Source organism: Panthera pardus, unplaced genomic scaffold (assembly GCF_024362965.1).
Source record: "Panthera pardus isolate Hobbes unplaced genomic scaffold, ASM2436296v1 HiC_scaffold_17, whole genome shotgun sequence".
NCBI lineage: Eukaryota > Metazoa > Chordata > Mammalia > Carnivora > Felidae > Panthera > Panthera pardus.
This window is the reverse complement of record NW_026526732.1, coordinates 137,742,874-137,760,965: the sequence shown is the minus strand read 5'-3', so window position 1 is coordinate 137,760,965 and position 18,092 is coordinate 137,742,874. Positions and strand designations below refer to the sequence as shown.

The 18,092-nt window shown below is 36.9% G+C and overlaps 1 protein-coding gene across 1 annotated transcript in view; it reads left to right on the top strand.

The window, feature by feature from the left end:
• Positions 1 to 17,503, top strand: part of CDC5L (cell division cycle 5 like) — a 50,393-nt gene extending 32,890 nt beyond the window's left edge. The window contains exons 14-16 of the mRNA XM_019457303.2: positions 701 to 898; positions 12,726 to 12,938; positions 13,698 to 17,503. Of these exons, the coding sequence (XP_019312848.1) occupies positions 701 to 898; positions 12,726 to 12,938; positions 13,698 to 13,802 (516 nt within the window). The 3' untranslated portion in view covers positions 13,803 to 17,503. The remainder of the gene's footprint in view (positions 1 to 700; positions 899 to 12,725; positions 12,939 to 13,697) is intronic.
• The last annotated feature ends 589 nt before the right edge of the window (positions 17,504 to 18,092 follow it).

The window sequence follows — 18,092 nt, the reverse complement described above, 5'->3', positions numbered from 1 at the left end:
TCATCTTAAACTCTCTTTAGTAAAGTAAAAGCTGGTGTGTGAGCCATTATTATTTGATCTGTGCCCCCATCTCATTCTTTGGCAATGTCAGGGGCATCTCTTCAGATGAGAAAAAAGGCATGTATCAGAAGCAATAAATGCCTGGTTCCCCTTCATAATCCTGTGAAGTCTGAAGTGTATGGAGGAATTGGTAGAGTGGAAGGAGCACACCCAAGCGAAGGTACCATTCGGCTTGGGGCATGATCCTGTCTTGCCTTTACTAGTGTGATGTGTTTTTCAAAAATTGCCTAATCTTTCTGAGCCTTAGTTTCATCATCTTTAATAAGAGAGTAATACCAGCTACTTTGTAACGTGTTAATGGTGTTTGGAGATAATGTAGATAAAATTTTTAAATTGAGTTCTTGGCATAGAGTAGATGTCCAAGAAATGGTAGCTACTGTTAATAATAGAGTGAAGGCAAAGATGTTTATTGGTGATATACGGAAGCTTGACTTTCAAATCAGTCTGCGTCAACTTACTGGCTTCTTAATTCATTTTGTTTAGGTATTGTTCCCCCCTTCCAAAACAAAAAACAAAAAAACAAGTCAACCACAACTCCTTGCCTTTACCCAAAGAAAGAGGAAAATTAGTGTTTTAAAGTTCTCTCTTGATAGCAAGTAATTCTGGTACCCAAGCTTACTGAAATTATTACTGTACACAGGCCCAGGATGTTTTGGTACAGGAGATGGAAGTGGTAAAACAAGGTATGAGCCACGGAGAACTCTCAAGTGAAGCTTATAACCAGGTGTGGGAAGAATGCTACAGTCAAGTTTTGTATCTTCCTGGGCAGAGCCGCTACACACGGGCCAACTTAGCTAGCAAAAAGGACAGAATCGAGTCACTTGAAAAGAGGCTTGAGGTTGGTATCCTTTTAAAATTCTAATTTAAATGTACCTTGATTGAGACAATGGACCAAGTAATAACCACTGGAGACAATTACAGAAAAACAGACCTGAGACACTTACTGGTTTTGCAATTCTTGCCTTTTTTTTTTTTTTTTTTAAAGTCTATTTCTTTTGTTTAGTGATGTCTACACTCAGTATGGGGCTCAAACTCACGACCCCGTGATCAACAGTTGTATTATGCTCTTCTGACTGAGCCAGCCGAGTGCCCCTTGCTTTTGCAGCTCTGGAGGGAAAACTGTACTAAAGTGTTTGGTCTTGTTTGGTTTTCATTGATTTTTCAGAATTGCTGGCCTTTATGATAAAGAATGGTGCCCTCCAGGTTGATCACAGGTCAAACAGGACCTTTTAAATGTGGGAGCAAGGAAGACAAGAAGTTAACACTGGTCACCCAGAACAATGTCCATCAATGCTAGAATAGCTTGTTTTCTGTAAAGAAGGATCTCAGTGGTGCCAAGGAGCTTTTTTTTCTGGAGCCAAAAGAGCACATTCATGTAACTTTGGTTCCTTTCTGTTCATTCTCTGATTCCTTTGGGTTTGTTAGAGAGAGAGCACCGAGCTGGATTATCTTAGATAATGGCTTCTGTGATTTTTTTCACATCTGAGGAAATGTTGAAATGTACTAGATGGGAGTTTCATGGCACATGGTTTCTTAATATAGTCTGCAGGTTTTGAATTCCAGAATCTGTGTAGGCATTTTGCCAATGGCATGTAAATTGTGGTTCATGGACCACTGGGCTGTCTTGTGGATTTTTCAAGGTGGTCTTCAGGGATGTTTCTGAGGCTAGGGTAGGGTGGGGAGAAAAGGGTGCTTCAGGCAGTCACATGCAGAAATGGCCTCAATTTCCTCCTTTGTGACTACTAATTTCTCTTTACAGAAAGCAGATTGGAAAATATTTTTATTTAGAGTTAAAATAAAAATAACAGTACCACTGGGAGTGGTTGGTATCATGTGGGGCTAGGGAAATGAACAGGAAAAAGAGTTCTTGTAATATGAAATTATTCTAAGTCTTAATTTTACTTTTAAGACTACACGTATAGGCATCTGGTGGTTAATGTCTTTGAGCCTCTTTTATCACTTAGTGGGAAATTAGTTTCTCTTTGAAGTAATTCTCATCGTGGGTGAAATCTTTGCAGTCCAGTTGCTGCTTGTTACTCCGTTGTACTGCTAACTTCCAGCAGGGTGTGCTGTTGTTCTGTGTTTTAATTTGGGATTTAAAGTCAGGGAAAGTAGAACGTCAGTGGGCACATTTTGAGTTACATTTTCTGTTGTGTTGGCTTCGTTTATTTATAAGTGGTAGTTAGCAGTGTAATCCTGATCTAAGGTCAGCATTGTAATTGATTAGAAAGCTATTTGGAAAGCTTTCTTGTAACCTTTATATATAAATACTTTGGTCTCTCACTTAGTTTGAAAATCTTCTCATTTGAGGTGGGTAAACGTTTTCTGCCCCACGTGGTAAGGACATTTTGTGCTCTTTAAAATATAAAAAAAGTTTTTCCCTAAATCTCATTTACTTTGCTGAGGCACTAACTTTTCGTGACAGCAAATAAATGTGTCACGAAGTGAGTGGTGCCATAAAGTACAGTAATTTTTATTTTTATGTTGAATTGGTCTTGTGAGTTTTGAAGGGAAAAATACAGAAAGAACCACTGCCGTTCTTTTGGAGATTTATTTGGGTCGTTTATGAGCAACCATTAAAAACATGTGGCTCTCTTTGTTCAGTTCAGTACCAGGAACTGAAATCTTCCGTTGAACTATTTTTGTTGAAGGATTGGTGATTTTGGAAGAATATTCATAAAACAGTCTGAAGTAATTTTTCTTTTCTTGACTTCTGGATAACTTACTTTATTGTTTACTCAGCTAGTTACTTTTAAAGAATATGTAATCAAATCCTTTAATTTAGTAAACTACACTTATTTCAAATGAAAGTTCATTAAATCTTTAAAAAGAAGAAAAGAGACTCAAAAACCCAAATAAACAACTCCCCCATTTTATTTGTATCCATCCCTAATTCAGAACTAGGCTTGTGTTAGCTTATTTTAGTTTTTGAAGACACAATTCTACTGGTTTGAAATACATAAATATTTTATTTCAATTGTGGTAATTCTTTCATCATTTCAGTTGATTGCTAAATTATAAACACTATTCAAAGTTTGTTGTGGGGAAGGAACTCCAGTTGTATTATATAAACTAAATGCTATACTTAAATTATTCTTTCCACTCTTAGGTTCAGGGAGATATGCCTTTCTGTGCAAGCACAATACACCATGGCTGCCAGTGTGTTTGATTTTTGCTGTCATGAACTTTGGAACAGTGAATCTAAATTATGGCCCTATCACAGTGTATCAAGCAAGATGAGATCCAGCTTTGTCGTGGTTGGTGTCTCCTAAATGGATTAAAAAATATGCCCTGAGGTTTATATTGGAGCTGGGTCTTTGAGCCATTACTCATGATTAGTATTTGAAATGCAGAATTTAAATGAAAATCCATAGGATACTCACTTAAAACTAATGGAACCATCTCAGATTTTATGTAGAATGTGGTGGGTGGTGTAAGGAGTCTGTTAAATAAATGGAATCGGAAAGTAGTCACAGGTCAGAAGTAAGTGGGAAAGACTTCTGAGTTGTAACCAAGTTCACGTGTTTTATTCTGCTTTGGAGGCAGAATTAATTTTAGAACTGTGCCATACATTTGTGTGTCAAACAAGGCAGCAGCAGCAGCAAACAGAAATGATAACTAATATCTGAAAAGGAAAAGTTAGAAAGCATAGCATGTCGAGGCCATTTAGATACACTATTTTATTAGCCTCTGAGGGCATTATGGGTGTGTGGTGGGAGAGCAGAGTGATTGCTATCTGTAGTGATGCCCCAGATATTTAAAAAAATGGTTAATTTCTGCTCACTGTTATATATATATTTTTAAAGAAGGATGCCTAAAATGGTAGGAAAATTTTGTATCAAATGGTAAAAAATAAAAGGACTTTATAGTCCTTGATGTGATCGTATGTTCAGTGACTATTACTGAGCATCTAATATGTGCCAGCCGTTGTTCTAGCACCTGGGAGTGTAGCAGGAACAAAGCGGACAAGCTCTATGCTCTTGTGGACATCAGTTATCTGGAAAATGCTTCATGTGGAGGAGAACCTCATTTTCTGATGATGCCAGATAAATGAGTCATTACTGTATTTGGGAAGTGCAAATAGAATTTGAAGTGTTCTAATTTGTTTCCACTTTAAGTGGAAATAGGAAATCGTCTGAAGACATAATTATTTTGAGTGAAATAATTTCCAGGAGGTGCAAAAGTGAAAAGAGAAGTCTGAATTTAGGCCTGCTATTAAATTTAATAGTATTTGAAATAGTATCTAAACTGCTGCGTTGAGGAAGTTTGGCTGAAAAGTAGATTTTGTCATGTTAGCTATAAAAATGGAAAGGTTTTCCTTAGAGGTGGAAACTAGGTCCAGAAGTAATACTTCTCTCTGTATTTTACTGGCACAGTCAACTTAGTCAAGAAATATTATGTAACATCGACTTCTTGGAAATAAAGTAACTTGAAAAACACAGATAACACATCTTTCTCAGTGTACTTGTAGAACTCTTAGGAGCACCCCTGACTTTACTGAATGGTTATATTTCAGCAAAATTGACTGTACAATGGATCATATTTTCTCAGTGATTTTATTTATAAAGTCAGATATTTTTACATAGGAAAAAATTCCCTTAATACTTTAAGGAGTGAAAATTTAGGGTAAGGATCAAGTTGTTGGGCAAATCTGGATGGAGGACTGTATGTTGAAGTAACTCGGCAGGTTTATGTTCTCTTGTGCGTGTGGGGGAGGGGTGACATGGGGCACAGGAGAGAAGTTTCTGGTACTCTGGAATGCTCCCTTTCTCAAATTCTGCTCTGTGCTTTGACCCTTAAGGGCACTGGCAGAGTTCTTGCTTGTTCTATCAAGAAGAGCTGGACCAGAGATCTCCTTGGTACAGTCGTGTTGCTTCTGGTATGCCTCAACGTTGAGTTGAATTTCTTTCATGCAGTTTATGTGTTTCATTTCCTAGCTCATGCAGATGTCAGGTGCTCTTGGTATTGCTTTGTTGGTACATTACTGTTCCTGGAAAGGTTTTTGGTAAGGTTTTTTGCCTTCCTGTTTAGCTTGCTTTGCTGGGATGCAGTCTGGTGGATGCTAACTCTGGTAGATGCAAGCAATAATCACATGCTTGGACCTGCATCTCGTCAGTGTGGAGAAGGTTCACTGATACGATTTAATGCTAGTGAGTAGTATAGAGATGAAAGGAAAGGCACTGATGGGCTCTTGTTGTTTGCAAACATTTCGGTGGTTGAACCACATCGTTACTACCATAGGATCATATTGCTAAACGATGGACTAGGAAGTGGAGCTGCCATCAACTATGTATTTATTTTGGGTATCCTTAAACCTGTTTTTCCAGTGGTGTAAAGTTATATTCTGGGCCTCCAAGCAAGAGTTTCACTGAGGGATGCTCTTAATGTTTCTGAACCTCACTGTAACAGACTTTAACTGAAGACAGTATTGGAGACCCAAGGATAATGTGTTTATTTTGGAATTACTTAAGCTTAGTAACCTTAACAAACTTAGTGAGTTTGAAAGTAACAATTACACTTTTATAAGTCCCATACAGCCCCCTTTTGTAATGACCCGAGGAAACACTTATGGTTCCACTGATTCATCTCCTGGGGACCATCAGTTTTCCATTGGTCTCTGGCCAGCCTTTTTTAGACAGTTTCTCTTCTATGCATTTAAAAAATAACATTTGTGGGCGTTTTTCTAAAAATAATACCTGTACTTTGTAGAAAATTTAAAAAGAAATTAAAAAACAATTTGAAAAGAAGCCTACCATCCAAACATAATCGCCTTATACATTTTGATGGATATGTATGTGTGTGTATATCTATTAATATATGTGTGTGTGTGTATAATTAAATATAGAAAAAAATTAGTGTATGCATCTGTGTGTGGATGAAAGGAGGAAGATGTTTAAAACTGAATTGGAATCATCATATACTACTTTGTAGATTTAATAACATATTACAAATACCATTTTAAAAAGACCTGATCACTTGCTCTCATTTATAGAGTTGTGGCAAAGATCTGGTTTGGTGAAATCCCCAATTATGCTGGTTATATTCTGCCCAACTTCTTGAGAAGTTGTTAAATAACATTTTTTTTCCCTGTAAATTTTTTCTGAGAAATGTTTGTGTTCTTCTAATTTTATAGCTTGTTAAGAATAGAAGAGTTAGGAATTTAAAAGGATAAGCTGAGGAAAGTCAAAGCTTTTCTCAAGTGTCAAATAAAACTCTTGTAGGTTAATGTCTCAATCAGGGAAAGAGTGATGGGCAGATCCATTAATTAAGATCTTGTTTGCATGTGTCTAGAATAACTTGTTTTTCAGGGAACTGTCTGGTGGCATTAAGCCATTCAGTCCCACAGCTTGAATTTCTTCAGGCATGTTTGCATTTCACGGGCTGAGGCAGAGGGGACATTCGGTTTATTAGTAGTGGTGTGTTGAACTTTCAAGTAGGACGTACTTCATAGCTTCATCACTTAGTGGCCGTGTGGCCTCGGGCAAGTTACTTACCGTCTCTGAGCCTCGTATTTCCTCATACTTACCTGTAAAATTAGGGTGGGTAATAGTTCTTATCTCACGGAAGTGAGAGTTTGAGATAATGTAAGATTAAGTGAGATACTGTGTGCCTAGCAAATAGCAAGTTTTAGCAAATGGGAATTCCGTCCCATGTCTCTTCAGGTCTGTTAACCACCGTTAGTGTTGTCTAAATTGGATTAAACTTGGTTTGATACTTTTAGGTGTCATGAAGTAACTTTGTTACCTTGAACAGCAGGGTGGCTGAGTTTTTATTCTAGAAGTTTTGATGACTGTCCGAAATTGGAGATATGGGTTGATTTTCGCAGAGATTGAGTAAGACTGAAGGCTCAGATTTTGGTTAGTATAAATGGATCTTAACGTAATTGTGGATTTTAATTTAACATTTCATATATACATCTGGTGTGCTAAAATCGTTGACATGTAGATTTTGATGTCTCTTATATTTCATTGTATTGGTGTTTCATGGTTTGTGGTGTACAGTCTTAAATAGCCTCTGCAGTAGATCTTGAATTTGAATTTTATAAAACCTTTTATTATGGGAGTTTTCAAATACATCCTGAAGTGGATTAGTTTAATGAGCCCTCCAGTGTTATCATCCAGCTGTATCAACTCACCGCCACTTTTGTTTTCATATGGCATTTTCCCTTCCCCACTATTTTGAACCAAATTCCAGACATTGTATTGTAAAACAGTTATGGTACATGAAATTTGTTGTCTTGGTGTCCCTACACACTTATATGTAGATATATTCTCATTCATCTCTTGGATTGAATTTTACTCTTTCATTTTGGGCGTAGTCAGCTTCAATTATATCAAGTGTTGCCTACTTTAATTTCCTCATAGATATTAGAAATTTTGTGCTGATATGTATTTAAAGCATAAACTTCCATTATAACCATATTTGGTAGGTTTGTCTAGTGACAAGTTAACAAAGTATTTAATCCTGTCTCCACTGCCGTCTCTGTTAGTATTTGTGAGAGAGAAAGCTTGCGCACGAGTGGGAGAGGGGCAGATGGCAGGGGGGACAGAGAGAGGATCTGGAGTGGGCTCTGTGCTGACAGGAGCGAGCCCCATGTGGGGCACAAATTCACCAACCGTGAGATCAGGACCTGCGCCAGCTGGATGCTCAAGTGACTGAGCCACCCAGCTACCCCTCTGTACCCCTCTGTTAGATGTTTGAAGAGGAATTTGAAGTGCATATCTATAGTGCAGATAAGGATTTGAAAAAAATTTTTGAGAACTTTTTGTAAGTCAGCTCTAATGTACCATCCAAGCTCCTTAAGCCAATATCGTTTTGTTTAAAATAAGTTGTCCTTCAGGAAGGGCAGTTGCTAATACTTAATATATATTTCTTTTATTAAAAAAATTTTTTTTACATTTATTTATTTTTGAGAGGGAGACACAGCGAGTGGGGGAAGAGCCGAGAGAGAGGGAGACATAGAATCCAAAGCAGGCTCCAGGCTCTGAGCTGTCAGCACAGAGCCCGATGCAGGGCTTGAATCCATGAACTGTGAGACCATGGTCTGAGCTACAGTCAGATGCTCAACCAACTGAGCCCTCCAGGCGCCCCGCAAATACTTAATTTTTAAAAAAAGGTTTAGAAACACGAATATGATTAAATCAGAGTCTTTTTTTCCCCTGTTTTTTTTTTTTTTTTTTTGTATTATAAAATCTTTAAAAATTTTCTTTATTTTAGAAAGAGTGAGCAAGTGTGGGAGAGGGGCAGAGGGGGAGAGAGAATATTAAGCAGTGGAGCCAGATGCAGGGCTTGATCCCACAACTTTTGGATCATGACCTGAGCCTAAATCAAAAGTCGGGTGGTCAACTGACTGAGCCAAGAAGGCATCCCTGATTTTTTGTATTTTAAACAATAAGGTCTTATATCCTGTTGGACTTTAATGTTTCTGTAGTGTATGGGGGGGGGGGGTTTGGACTAATTTGCATATGCATTTATTTCATGCTTGTGATTTCTTGCTGCTAGAAAAACGCCAGCTTTATAGGTTGGTTTTTTCCCTCCTAAAGCACATTGAGCAGTCATAGAAAATTTTACAAAGTGTACAGATCTCTTCCTTCACATTTTAATGATCAGATAAGATGATAGGTGTTAAGATAACTGAGCTTAAATTGAATATTAAAAGCTGCATTTAATTTCTTTATACTTTTAGTGATTAAATTTATATAGTTACTCGACTAAATTTTTTCCTGTACTTAATTTTTTGGGGTATCATTTATTTCCATATTTGCTTGAAATCTTAGCACAGTGTTTGAGTCAGAAGATTTTATATAAAGCTTGAGCTAAATTAAATTGTTGGCGTGAAATGGAACCTAGCAGCTTAGTAGTTTTAAAATCCTTGATAGTTTGGGAAGCATAAATGACTCAATTGTACGAGGCAAGGTATTCCCCGGATGCAAGGTACCAGTCATAGTAAATGTGCCTTGATGACTAATTAAACACTTTTGGAACATAAGTATTAAGCTATTGCACCAAATTGGAAATTGAATATCCATGGAGTGCAGCATATAGTTAAGTGGATTATCTTGACCAATGAAAATGAAAATTTGTATGTCTATTTTTTTAAAAATGTGCTATGTGTATTTGAAATTCTGTACTGGTAAGGTTTTTGGAATGTTTATTTGAATCCACATGTGATTAGAGTATCTTAGAACGTGCTGAATTATATTTAAGGAACTGCATGCAACTCATTGATTTAGTTCACTTATTATTGGGAATGAGGGCTTTTTGGTGGGTCTAGTTCAGAGAAAACAGCTGATTGATGTCCAGCTTCTGTAATGACAGTGGTTGAAACAGATTCTCTATCCTGATTGTCCAGGAGAATCATTTGGGGGCTTTAAAAATACCAAAGTCTGAGACCATTTAAATAAGCGTCTCTGGGTTTAGGGCACTGACACTGGTACATTGTAAAAGCTCTACAGGTAATTCTAAAGTTTAGCTGGGATTGAAAACCACTGGCTTGAGAAGATGTGTTTGAGTATGTGTTACTTGGTATGGTTGTCCTCATGAGGCAAACTGCTCTCTTAAAGAAGGAACAGCTATTTTTCCTTGTTTTATTTCCAGCAAGGATTCCGGGTCATTTTTTAATTAAGGTTGGAATTTTAAAGAAGGTTTGAAAGCCTCATCATTAGTCCCTTGGTCCATTAGAGAGGAGATCAAAATGGTTAAACTCTTAGTATATATGAAATAATTGTAATCAGAGCTGACATTTGTTAACTGCTTACTCTGTGCCAGTCACTGGGTGGCTAAGGGCTTTTACGTACATTATCTTATTTAAGCTTCATAATAACTTAGCAGTGACTGCCATTTTACTGATGGAGAAATGGAGACAGGTTAAATAACTTGCATCGATTCACAACAGTTGGGTGGCTGTGCTGCGAGGAAAGAACGACTCACTCCCCCACTATACTGTGCTGCCTTGACTTCACACAGTATTTCCTTAGAAGACATACAACTGCCATGGAACTTACTTTGATTTGCTATTAGAGGAAAGTGGCCCCTTTATAAAGGACATTGTTTATTCTTGGATTTATTCTTCAGATGAATTGCAGAGGAATAAAAGCTTATTAACTTGTATAAAATGCCGAAGATATAAATGGTTGTTAAAAAGCTGTATTTTAATTTTAGATCCATCTCACATTTTTAAGGCAAGGCGTGGACATGCGACATGTTAGTTCTTTCCACCCCCCAGGCTTATTTGACTTTGACTTTTAATAAACTAAGCTGGAGGTGGATAGGTATGAAGTGTTACTTTTCCGGTAAAAGTATACACTTGACCCTTGAACAACACAGGGTTTATGGCCGCTGACCGCCCCCCTCCCCCCAGTTCAAAATTCATGCATGGCTTGGCTCCCCCAAAACTTATAGCCTGCTGTTGACTGGGGCACCTTACTGATAACATAAAGCCAATTTACGCATATTTTCTATTGTGTATGTATTATGTTCTGTGTTCCTGTAGTAAAGTAAGCTAGAGAAAAGAATATGTTATTAAAATTATAAGAGAAAATACATTTATAGTACTATAAAAAATCCATGTGAGAGGACCCGTGCAGTTCAAACCTATGTTGTTCAAGGCTCAACTACACTTTGTATTTTGAGGAATATTTTATTATGTTTTATTTTACTTTATTTATTATCTATTTATTTATTTTGAGAGCGAGAGAGAGAGAGGGGGAGGGAGCGAGCGGCAGAGAGAGAGGGAGAGCGAGAGAGTCCCAAGCAGGCTTTGCACTGTCAGTGCGGAGATCAGTGAGGGGGCTTGAACTCATGGAACCATGAGATCATGACCTGAGCCGAAACCAAGAGTTGGACGCTTACCTGACTGAGCCACCCAGGTGCCCTTGAGGAACATTTTAATTTTTTGGTGTTCTTATATATTCTAACCATAAAGCATTGTAATTGATGTGTTTATTTTTAAATCGGATATTAGGCATTGAAGTGGATGTTTCAAAGTTGTTATTTTGGAAAGCTATATATTTGTTTTGGTGATTATATGGTTTCTAAATATTTTAATAAAACATCCTATGTATAGTTTTTCCTATCAGTTATTTATTTGACATTTATCCGTGGTACCATTTCTGTTTACTTATCCCTATCCTATTTATTCTACATTTGGTATCTTAGAAAAAAAAGAGTATTTACATTGTCACATGGTCTTCCTTGTTTATAGTTACATTGTTATGAATTATGGATTATCATTTGGGTGTATGTTATCTTGAAACTACTTAGTTTTGGAGTCACTTGATGAAATCAGTTTGAGGGGGAGTGGAAGAGAGTGGAGAGAGGTGAAGTAAGGGGAGGGAGGGAGAGAGGAAAGGAACGGACAGACATAGATAGATAATAAATTAACACAGATTGAATATAAGAAGCTAACAGATTTAATAATTACTCTTAAGGCTTTGACCTCACAGTTGTAAGTGTCGTATGTGCATTTGCAGATCACTTTAAAATATGAAGTGGTTATATACTGTGGGACGTAGACTAGATACCTGGCGTAGGTGCCATGTGGATGGGATTCTGCATTACATACCTTTTCCCCTTCTCATCCATCTCTCCTTGGACTCTCTCGTTCTCTCTCAACTGGGGCCTTCTCTGTCCTGCTTCAGCTCTAGAATTTTGTTGATATCTTGCTCCTGTTCATTGTCCTTCTCCTGTTCTTTTTTGAGTTTATATATTTTGAACTCTTTTCCCCTAATTTTAGAGTGAGCTGAGGAGGCAGCCCATCTGTGCCCAGGATACATATTTAATAGGAAAACTGCCATCTCTCAATTTTATGGTGTCTTTTCACTGTACAAAAACTAAATATTTTTTTCTTTGCCAAACGTGGCATTGTTTTTCCTTTATGGGTTTTATGCCAAATTTAGAATTATAACATTATAAAAATAACCAGTAGTTTTATAGTTTGAGGGGGTTACATTTTGATTACAACTGTGGTGCACTAATTGGTTGTTATTCAGTTATTAAAAATGTACTGGATGTATAATATAGAAGTGCATTTTCTCCACTTTTACTGAGAAATAATTGACATCCATCCTTGTATAAACTTAGGACATTCAGCATGATGGTTTGACTTACATATATTGTGAAATGATGATCACAGTCTCATCTCAGTTAAAAATCTGTCATCTCACATAGATAAAATGTAAAGAAAAGAAGAAAACAGAGAAAGAAAAACATTTTCTCTTGTGATCTTCAGATCTACTCTTGTAACAACTTCCCGGTACGTCATACAGGAGTCTTAGCTGTAGTCGTCATATTGTATGGCAATGCGTTTTGGGGATGAAGCTGGTGAAGACGGGTCTCTGCCAGTCCCCACATCCATGCAGATTAATGATAGCAGAAGTTATTTTCAGAAGTGCAGGTTACTTTTTCTTACACTGTGAAATTCAAGCCTGCTTTGAAATTGAATTATGGGTGAGATTATTACAAATCGATTATTTGGGACTAAACTGTACAACCCTTCCAGTGCAAGACAAATCCTTCTTAGGCCACATTTTGTGTTATGGTAGCTCAAGTATGAGGAATTCTAATGCGCCTTGGCTTTGAGGAGGTAGATGAACCAACAGGACCTTTTCTGTTATTTAGCCTGCTTTTCTCATGTCTGCTGATGTGATCTTCCCCTGCTCCCCCAGATAAACAGGGGTCACATGACAACGGAAGCCAAGAGAGCTGCAAAGATGGAAAAGAAGATGAAAATTTTGCTTGGGGGTTACCAGTCTCGTGCTATGGGGCTTATGAAACAGTTGAATGACTTATGGGACCAAATCGAGCAGGCTTACTTGGAGTTACGCACTTTTGAAGAACTCAAGAAACACGAAGATTCTGCTATTCCCCGGAGGCTAGAGGTAACATCATTGCCTTGCAGCATTGCTTAAAAAGAGAACTGCAAAAAATTACCAGGGCTTTCCTGTTTTTTCTTTCTCCTGTGCAGATTTATCTCTGAAGTTGATACTGTCTGGCTTTTTTCAGTGAGAGCCTGAAGTTTTTGACTTTCTTATCTAGAATTGTCTGTGTATAGGTGGATAGACCAGGCTAGTGGTGGATACAATGGCTTTTCCTTTACTGATTTTCTGGTTTGCATATAGATACACGGTGAAATAGAGTAAGTAACCCTTGTGATTTGTCCCCCTGAAACTTAATTGCATCCCATTCTTACAGCTCTCTGAGGTACATTAAACCGTTGCCTGTTTTGTAATTTAGAATGCTGGGAATATAGCTGGTCATTGTACAGCATGAAATTCCTCTGGCCAGATTTGGTTTAACTTTTATTTCCGAAGTGTGCATGATAGTCCCTACTGAGATAAAGGGCCGTGAGGGCTTATCGAGGTGCATTTGTGGGTACTGATAGGGCAGCAGTGGCTTGTTTATTTGAGCTAGCAGAGATTCTCCCAACAAGATGGTAGTCGTATGACCAAAGAACCGTTGCAGTACTGGCTTTAGAGCATAAGTAGTTGTTCTTCCTTGTTTCTCTGGGGAATACTTCTCTCTTAAGAGTCATGACTTAACCCTTCTGTTCGTAAGATGATAAAGTGCCATAAGATATTTTTAATTTTCATTGCGTGCTTACATACGAAATAATGATTTAATATTTTTGTCTCTTCAAGTGTCTAAAAGAAGATGTTCAGCGACAACAGGAAAGAGAAAAAGAACTTCAGCATAGATATGCTGATCTGCTGCTGGAGAAAGAGACTTTAAAGTCCAAATTCTGAAGCATAGTTTATACTCTGTCACAGGATGAATTAATTGCTGGTTTTCATACTTTGGAAGGCTGAAACTGATGATTATCTTCATTGACAAATTTGCCCACGATCTGTGGTTTTTCAGTTGTTTACTTTAAATGATATCGATCTTACACAGTCTATGTATAAAGACTTTAACTCCACAAAATGTTTTAGGGTTTAAATTATTAAGATGATCATTCTTTTAGCAGTGTCATATTTGCAAAAATTTTTTTAGTTTTGGCCTTTAATTTTAAAAGCCTGGTTTTAAAGTGCTGCCTGTGAGTAAACTCTTGAATAAAAAGAAAATATAAAAAATTGTGAGTGTAGCCTTTTGTTTGAAGTAATTACATAGTTAGAGTGCCCACACACCAGCAAGTATGTACTCTGTGTCATATTTAATGAGTAACTCTTGGGTAATCAGAATGGTGATCCCGTATCTTAATTCCTTCAGAGGCAGTCCTTTTGTGGCCTTGTTAGTTTTAGCACAGGGCACTCATTTCTCTATACACTGACAAGATGGATTAACATTTTAATACCTCAGGGTTTGTTTTTTTGTTTTTTGGTTTTTTTTCAAGTATAATTTTAAGAAGTTCTCTTCTTTGCCCAGCTACTCACACAGTTTATGGATTAGGACTCAAAAGATTTCATTTTTATTGACCTGTTAGGTTCTTTTAAATGTCTTTTCTATGAAGGTGTGTTGAAGATTAATTTCAGTAAGGCTATCACACTTTATTAAAGCTTTGTGTTTATCCTAAGTTAATTACACAAGTGTAGAATTTTGGGAATTGGTAGAAGTGGGAAGACCAGACTTTATAATTCACATGAAATCGTTTGGGATAGTTACTAGTTGGCTACAAGTTCAGTATGGACCAACAGTATGTTGGACCTACCAGGAATATTTCCCCATCTTAATCCTAGGGATTAAAAGGAGGGAAGGAGGGATTTATTCAGTTATCAGGTAATTTATTAACCGCCCGGTGTCAGAGTCATGGAGATAGAACAATGAGTAAAGTAGGTATGACTCCTAGTTTGTGGAGCTTACAGTCCATTGGGAATGATGATAGGCGACTCAAATTCAGATGTTTTTTGAGTGACTCTTCTTAAGTGCCAGACACTTATTTAAGTGCTGGAGATAAAGAGTTAAGACAAACTTCTTGCTCTCATGGAGGTGACGTTAGTGGGAGGAGATACTCAACATACAGGGAAAAGTATCAGATCATGAACTTTGATTCTATGGAGGGAATTAAAATCGGGTGATGGGAGACAGTGACTGGATGGCGACTTTAGTTTGGATGATCAGAAGAGCTCTTTGAAGGGCTAACATTTAAGATAGGATGTGGGGAAGAGCAATGCCGGCAAAGCGCCTTTGGGGTATTTGAGGAAGAGGAAGGAAGACAAGGTGGCTAGGGTGTCAAGAATGGCTTTTGAGTAAGGCCTGGGCGTATAGGGGCATATGTAGAAGGCCTTGGTAAGAAATTTGGTTTTTATTCTATTATGGGAAGCTGTGAGAAGATTCTGAGCAAAGGAATGGCATCAGATTTGGTTTAGAAACATCCTGTGGTCATAGTGCATAACGTCTCACCAGGCTGACGGGGGGGGGGGGGGGGGGGAAGCCACTTAGTTGAGCATGAAGGTGATGGCAGACGAACAATAATACTGACTCCAACCAGGATAGAGGCAGTCCTGGTGGGGCAGGTGCAGCGACTTGAGCAGGAATCAGTATGCGGTCTCCTCAGACTATATTTTTCTAGTTACCTAGTCACTTTAATTCTAGAACTTTTTTCAATAATTTCACATGGATTTTCTAGGAAACACTTTATCATCTGTGAATAGCAGTAATGTTTCTTCTAGTAGTTTCGTTTTTGTTGCATATTTTGTTGGCACAAATGTTTAGAACAGTTTTAAATGACGATGATGGCAGACCTTGTTTTTGATTTTCATGGGAATGTCCGTAATATTTTCTTTCGAGGTTGGCTGTTTTGAGTTCTTCTTTATCTAGAAAGGAAATACCCGTCTATTTTTAGTTTTTAAAGAATCTGAATTAGGATTGGCTCTGGAATTTTGTCACATACACTTTTTGGGTATCTTGTAAGATAGTCATATGGGTTTTTTTCCATTTAATTTGTTGATGAGATCATCAGTCGATTTTTGCAACATTAAACCAATCTTTGAACTCCTGGAATCAGGTAGATAATTAAAAAAAATTTTTTTTTTTAAGATTTACATTTTGCTTGCATCTTGTGTAGACTTGAATTATATGGATTTAAAATAGTTGCTCTCGTATTAAAGACTCCCTTTGTTTTCAAAATCTGAAGTAGTACACACATACTTTCAGCCTAAAGAATGACCACGGTTTGTGTAATTTCATAACTGGCAGTCTGCATCGTGCATGGCTCATGCTTTTGCTTTGTAGCAGTGAAGCTTTAACTGGTAAAGAGTTCTGCCATCCTCCTTTGTGAGCATCCTGTAAAGCCCAGGGTTCTTCACCAGTACCACTCTGAGAGTGATTTTGGTGACTGTTTTCACATTCACATTTATCGTATTCTCTTACAGGCATTCATTGAATGGTCGTGGTAACATTAGTGTTGAAAATCATGTTCAAGTGTCAGTAACTTTGGGACAGACATTGAATGTGATAAAGAGCCCTCAAACCCGCCAGCATGAGTGGGATCTCCTCTCTGAAATATTAGAAATGATGCCGCCTCTCTGCTACCAGCAATTGTAGACTTCTGCTGTCCAACCGTTTTATTGTCCTGATTTTTACGTTTATTTTTCTGGGAAAATCCGTTGTGAAATTTGTGATTGTCATACAGTGCATTTCTCCTCAAATGTGGCCGCCTTATTGGTCCTATAAAATTTGATTTGCTAATATGTTATTTAGCAAAATGGCATTTTTACGTGAGTGAATTTAATCTTTTGGGCTCATGTCCAATTTTTGACGTAGAGATTTTGCTAGCTGTATGAGGCGAATAGGATAAATATGTGTATTTGCATCAAGCACGTATATCGTTGGGGTTACTTGTTCCACTAAACATGGAAGGATTGCGCTTATAAAACTTTTGAATTGAGAGCCCTGTTTGGAAGTCATTTCTTGATAACTGTCAAGTTTCTTCTGTGACTGTTACCTATTTTTAAACTTAGGTATTTTCATATCTGATTTTAAGATTTTGTTTCAAATGTATTTCTCCTTCTGTTTGTTACTTGTTAAATTTAAGTGATTTATGTTTTTCCAGAAAACCGAATTTTGTTGAAATTTAACACATTTATTAGCAGAGAATTTGAATAGGGTAAGAAATTTTCTATATTAAGTTTGTTACTTTTAAGTTATAAGAAATGACCTTTTCTTAGTTTGACCATTCCTTTTTCTCCTTGATTTGACTTGCTAAAGGTAATCTTTTTTCCCTTAAAAAAAAACCCCTGCTGTTTGGATTTATCACGTGTGATTTGTTTTAAAATATTTTAATTTCTCATCTTATGTGTATTTCTTTTGTTTTCTGTAGAATTTTTCCCTGTAACTTTTTGAGTCTGATGTTTATTTTTTGTTTTTATATGTATACAAATGAAGGGTTTTAGTTATCTTTAATTTCAAATGTGTTCCTATCCCAGCTACATTGATGTGTCTTTTTTTTCTAAGTAGTTTATCATTGTGTTTAAACTTTTGGTTAAATAATTAAGAATATTTAAAATTTTCTGTGTGGTTGGCTTTTTTTTTGTTTGTTTGTTTTAAATAATTGTTACTTGTAGCAAGGAAAAATGGCTTATGTAGTTTCTGTTTTTTGGAATTGATTGAGGTTTTGGGGCCCAGCATTTTAAAAAAGCATGCTATGGATGTTTTAAATGAAGGTTTATTCAGTGTATGTGGGACAGCTGAACACGTACTCAACCACTTTAATTATATGATTGAAATTTTATTTTCTTATTTTTGGGTGTAAACTACCATAGACTAGTAGTGTTGTCTTAAAGGCTTCTAGATCGTTCTTTCTCTCAGTTTTATTTTGTTTGGAGCTTTTTCTTTATATATTTTGATACGGTTGTTTAGTATGTAGATACTTGTGTCTGTTGGGGATCATTCATAAGAAGACAATCTATAAAGTTATTCTTTTTGTCCTTTATGTGTTATCTCTTTGAGATTGGAATATTCTTTTTTTTTTGTTTATACTTGCTTGATAAGTTGTCTATTTTTTTTTTTAACTTTTATATAATTTTTTGTTTTCTCTAAAGAGCATGTCTTGTTGGATTTTATACTTCAACCCATTTGGAGAGGTTTTGCAATTTAAT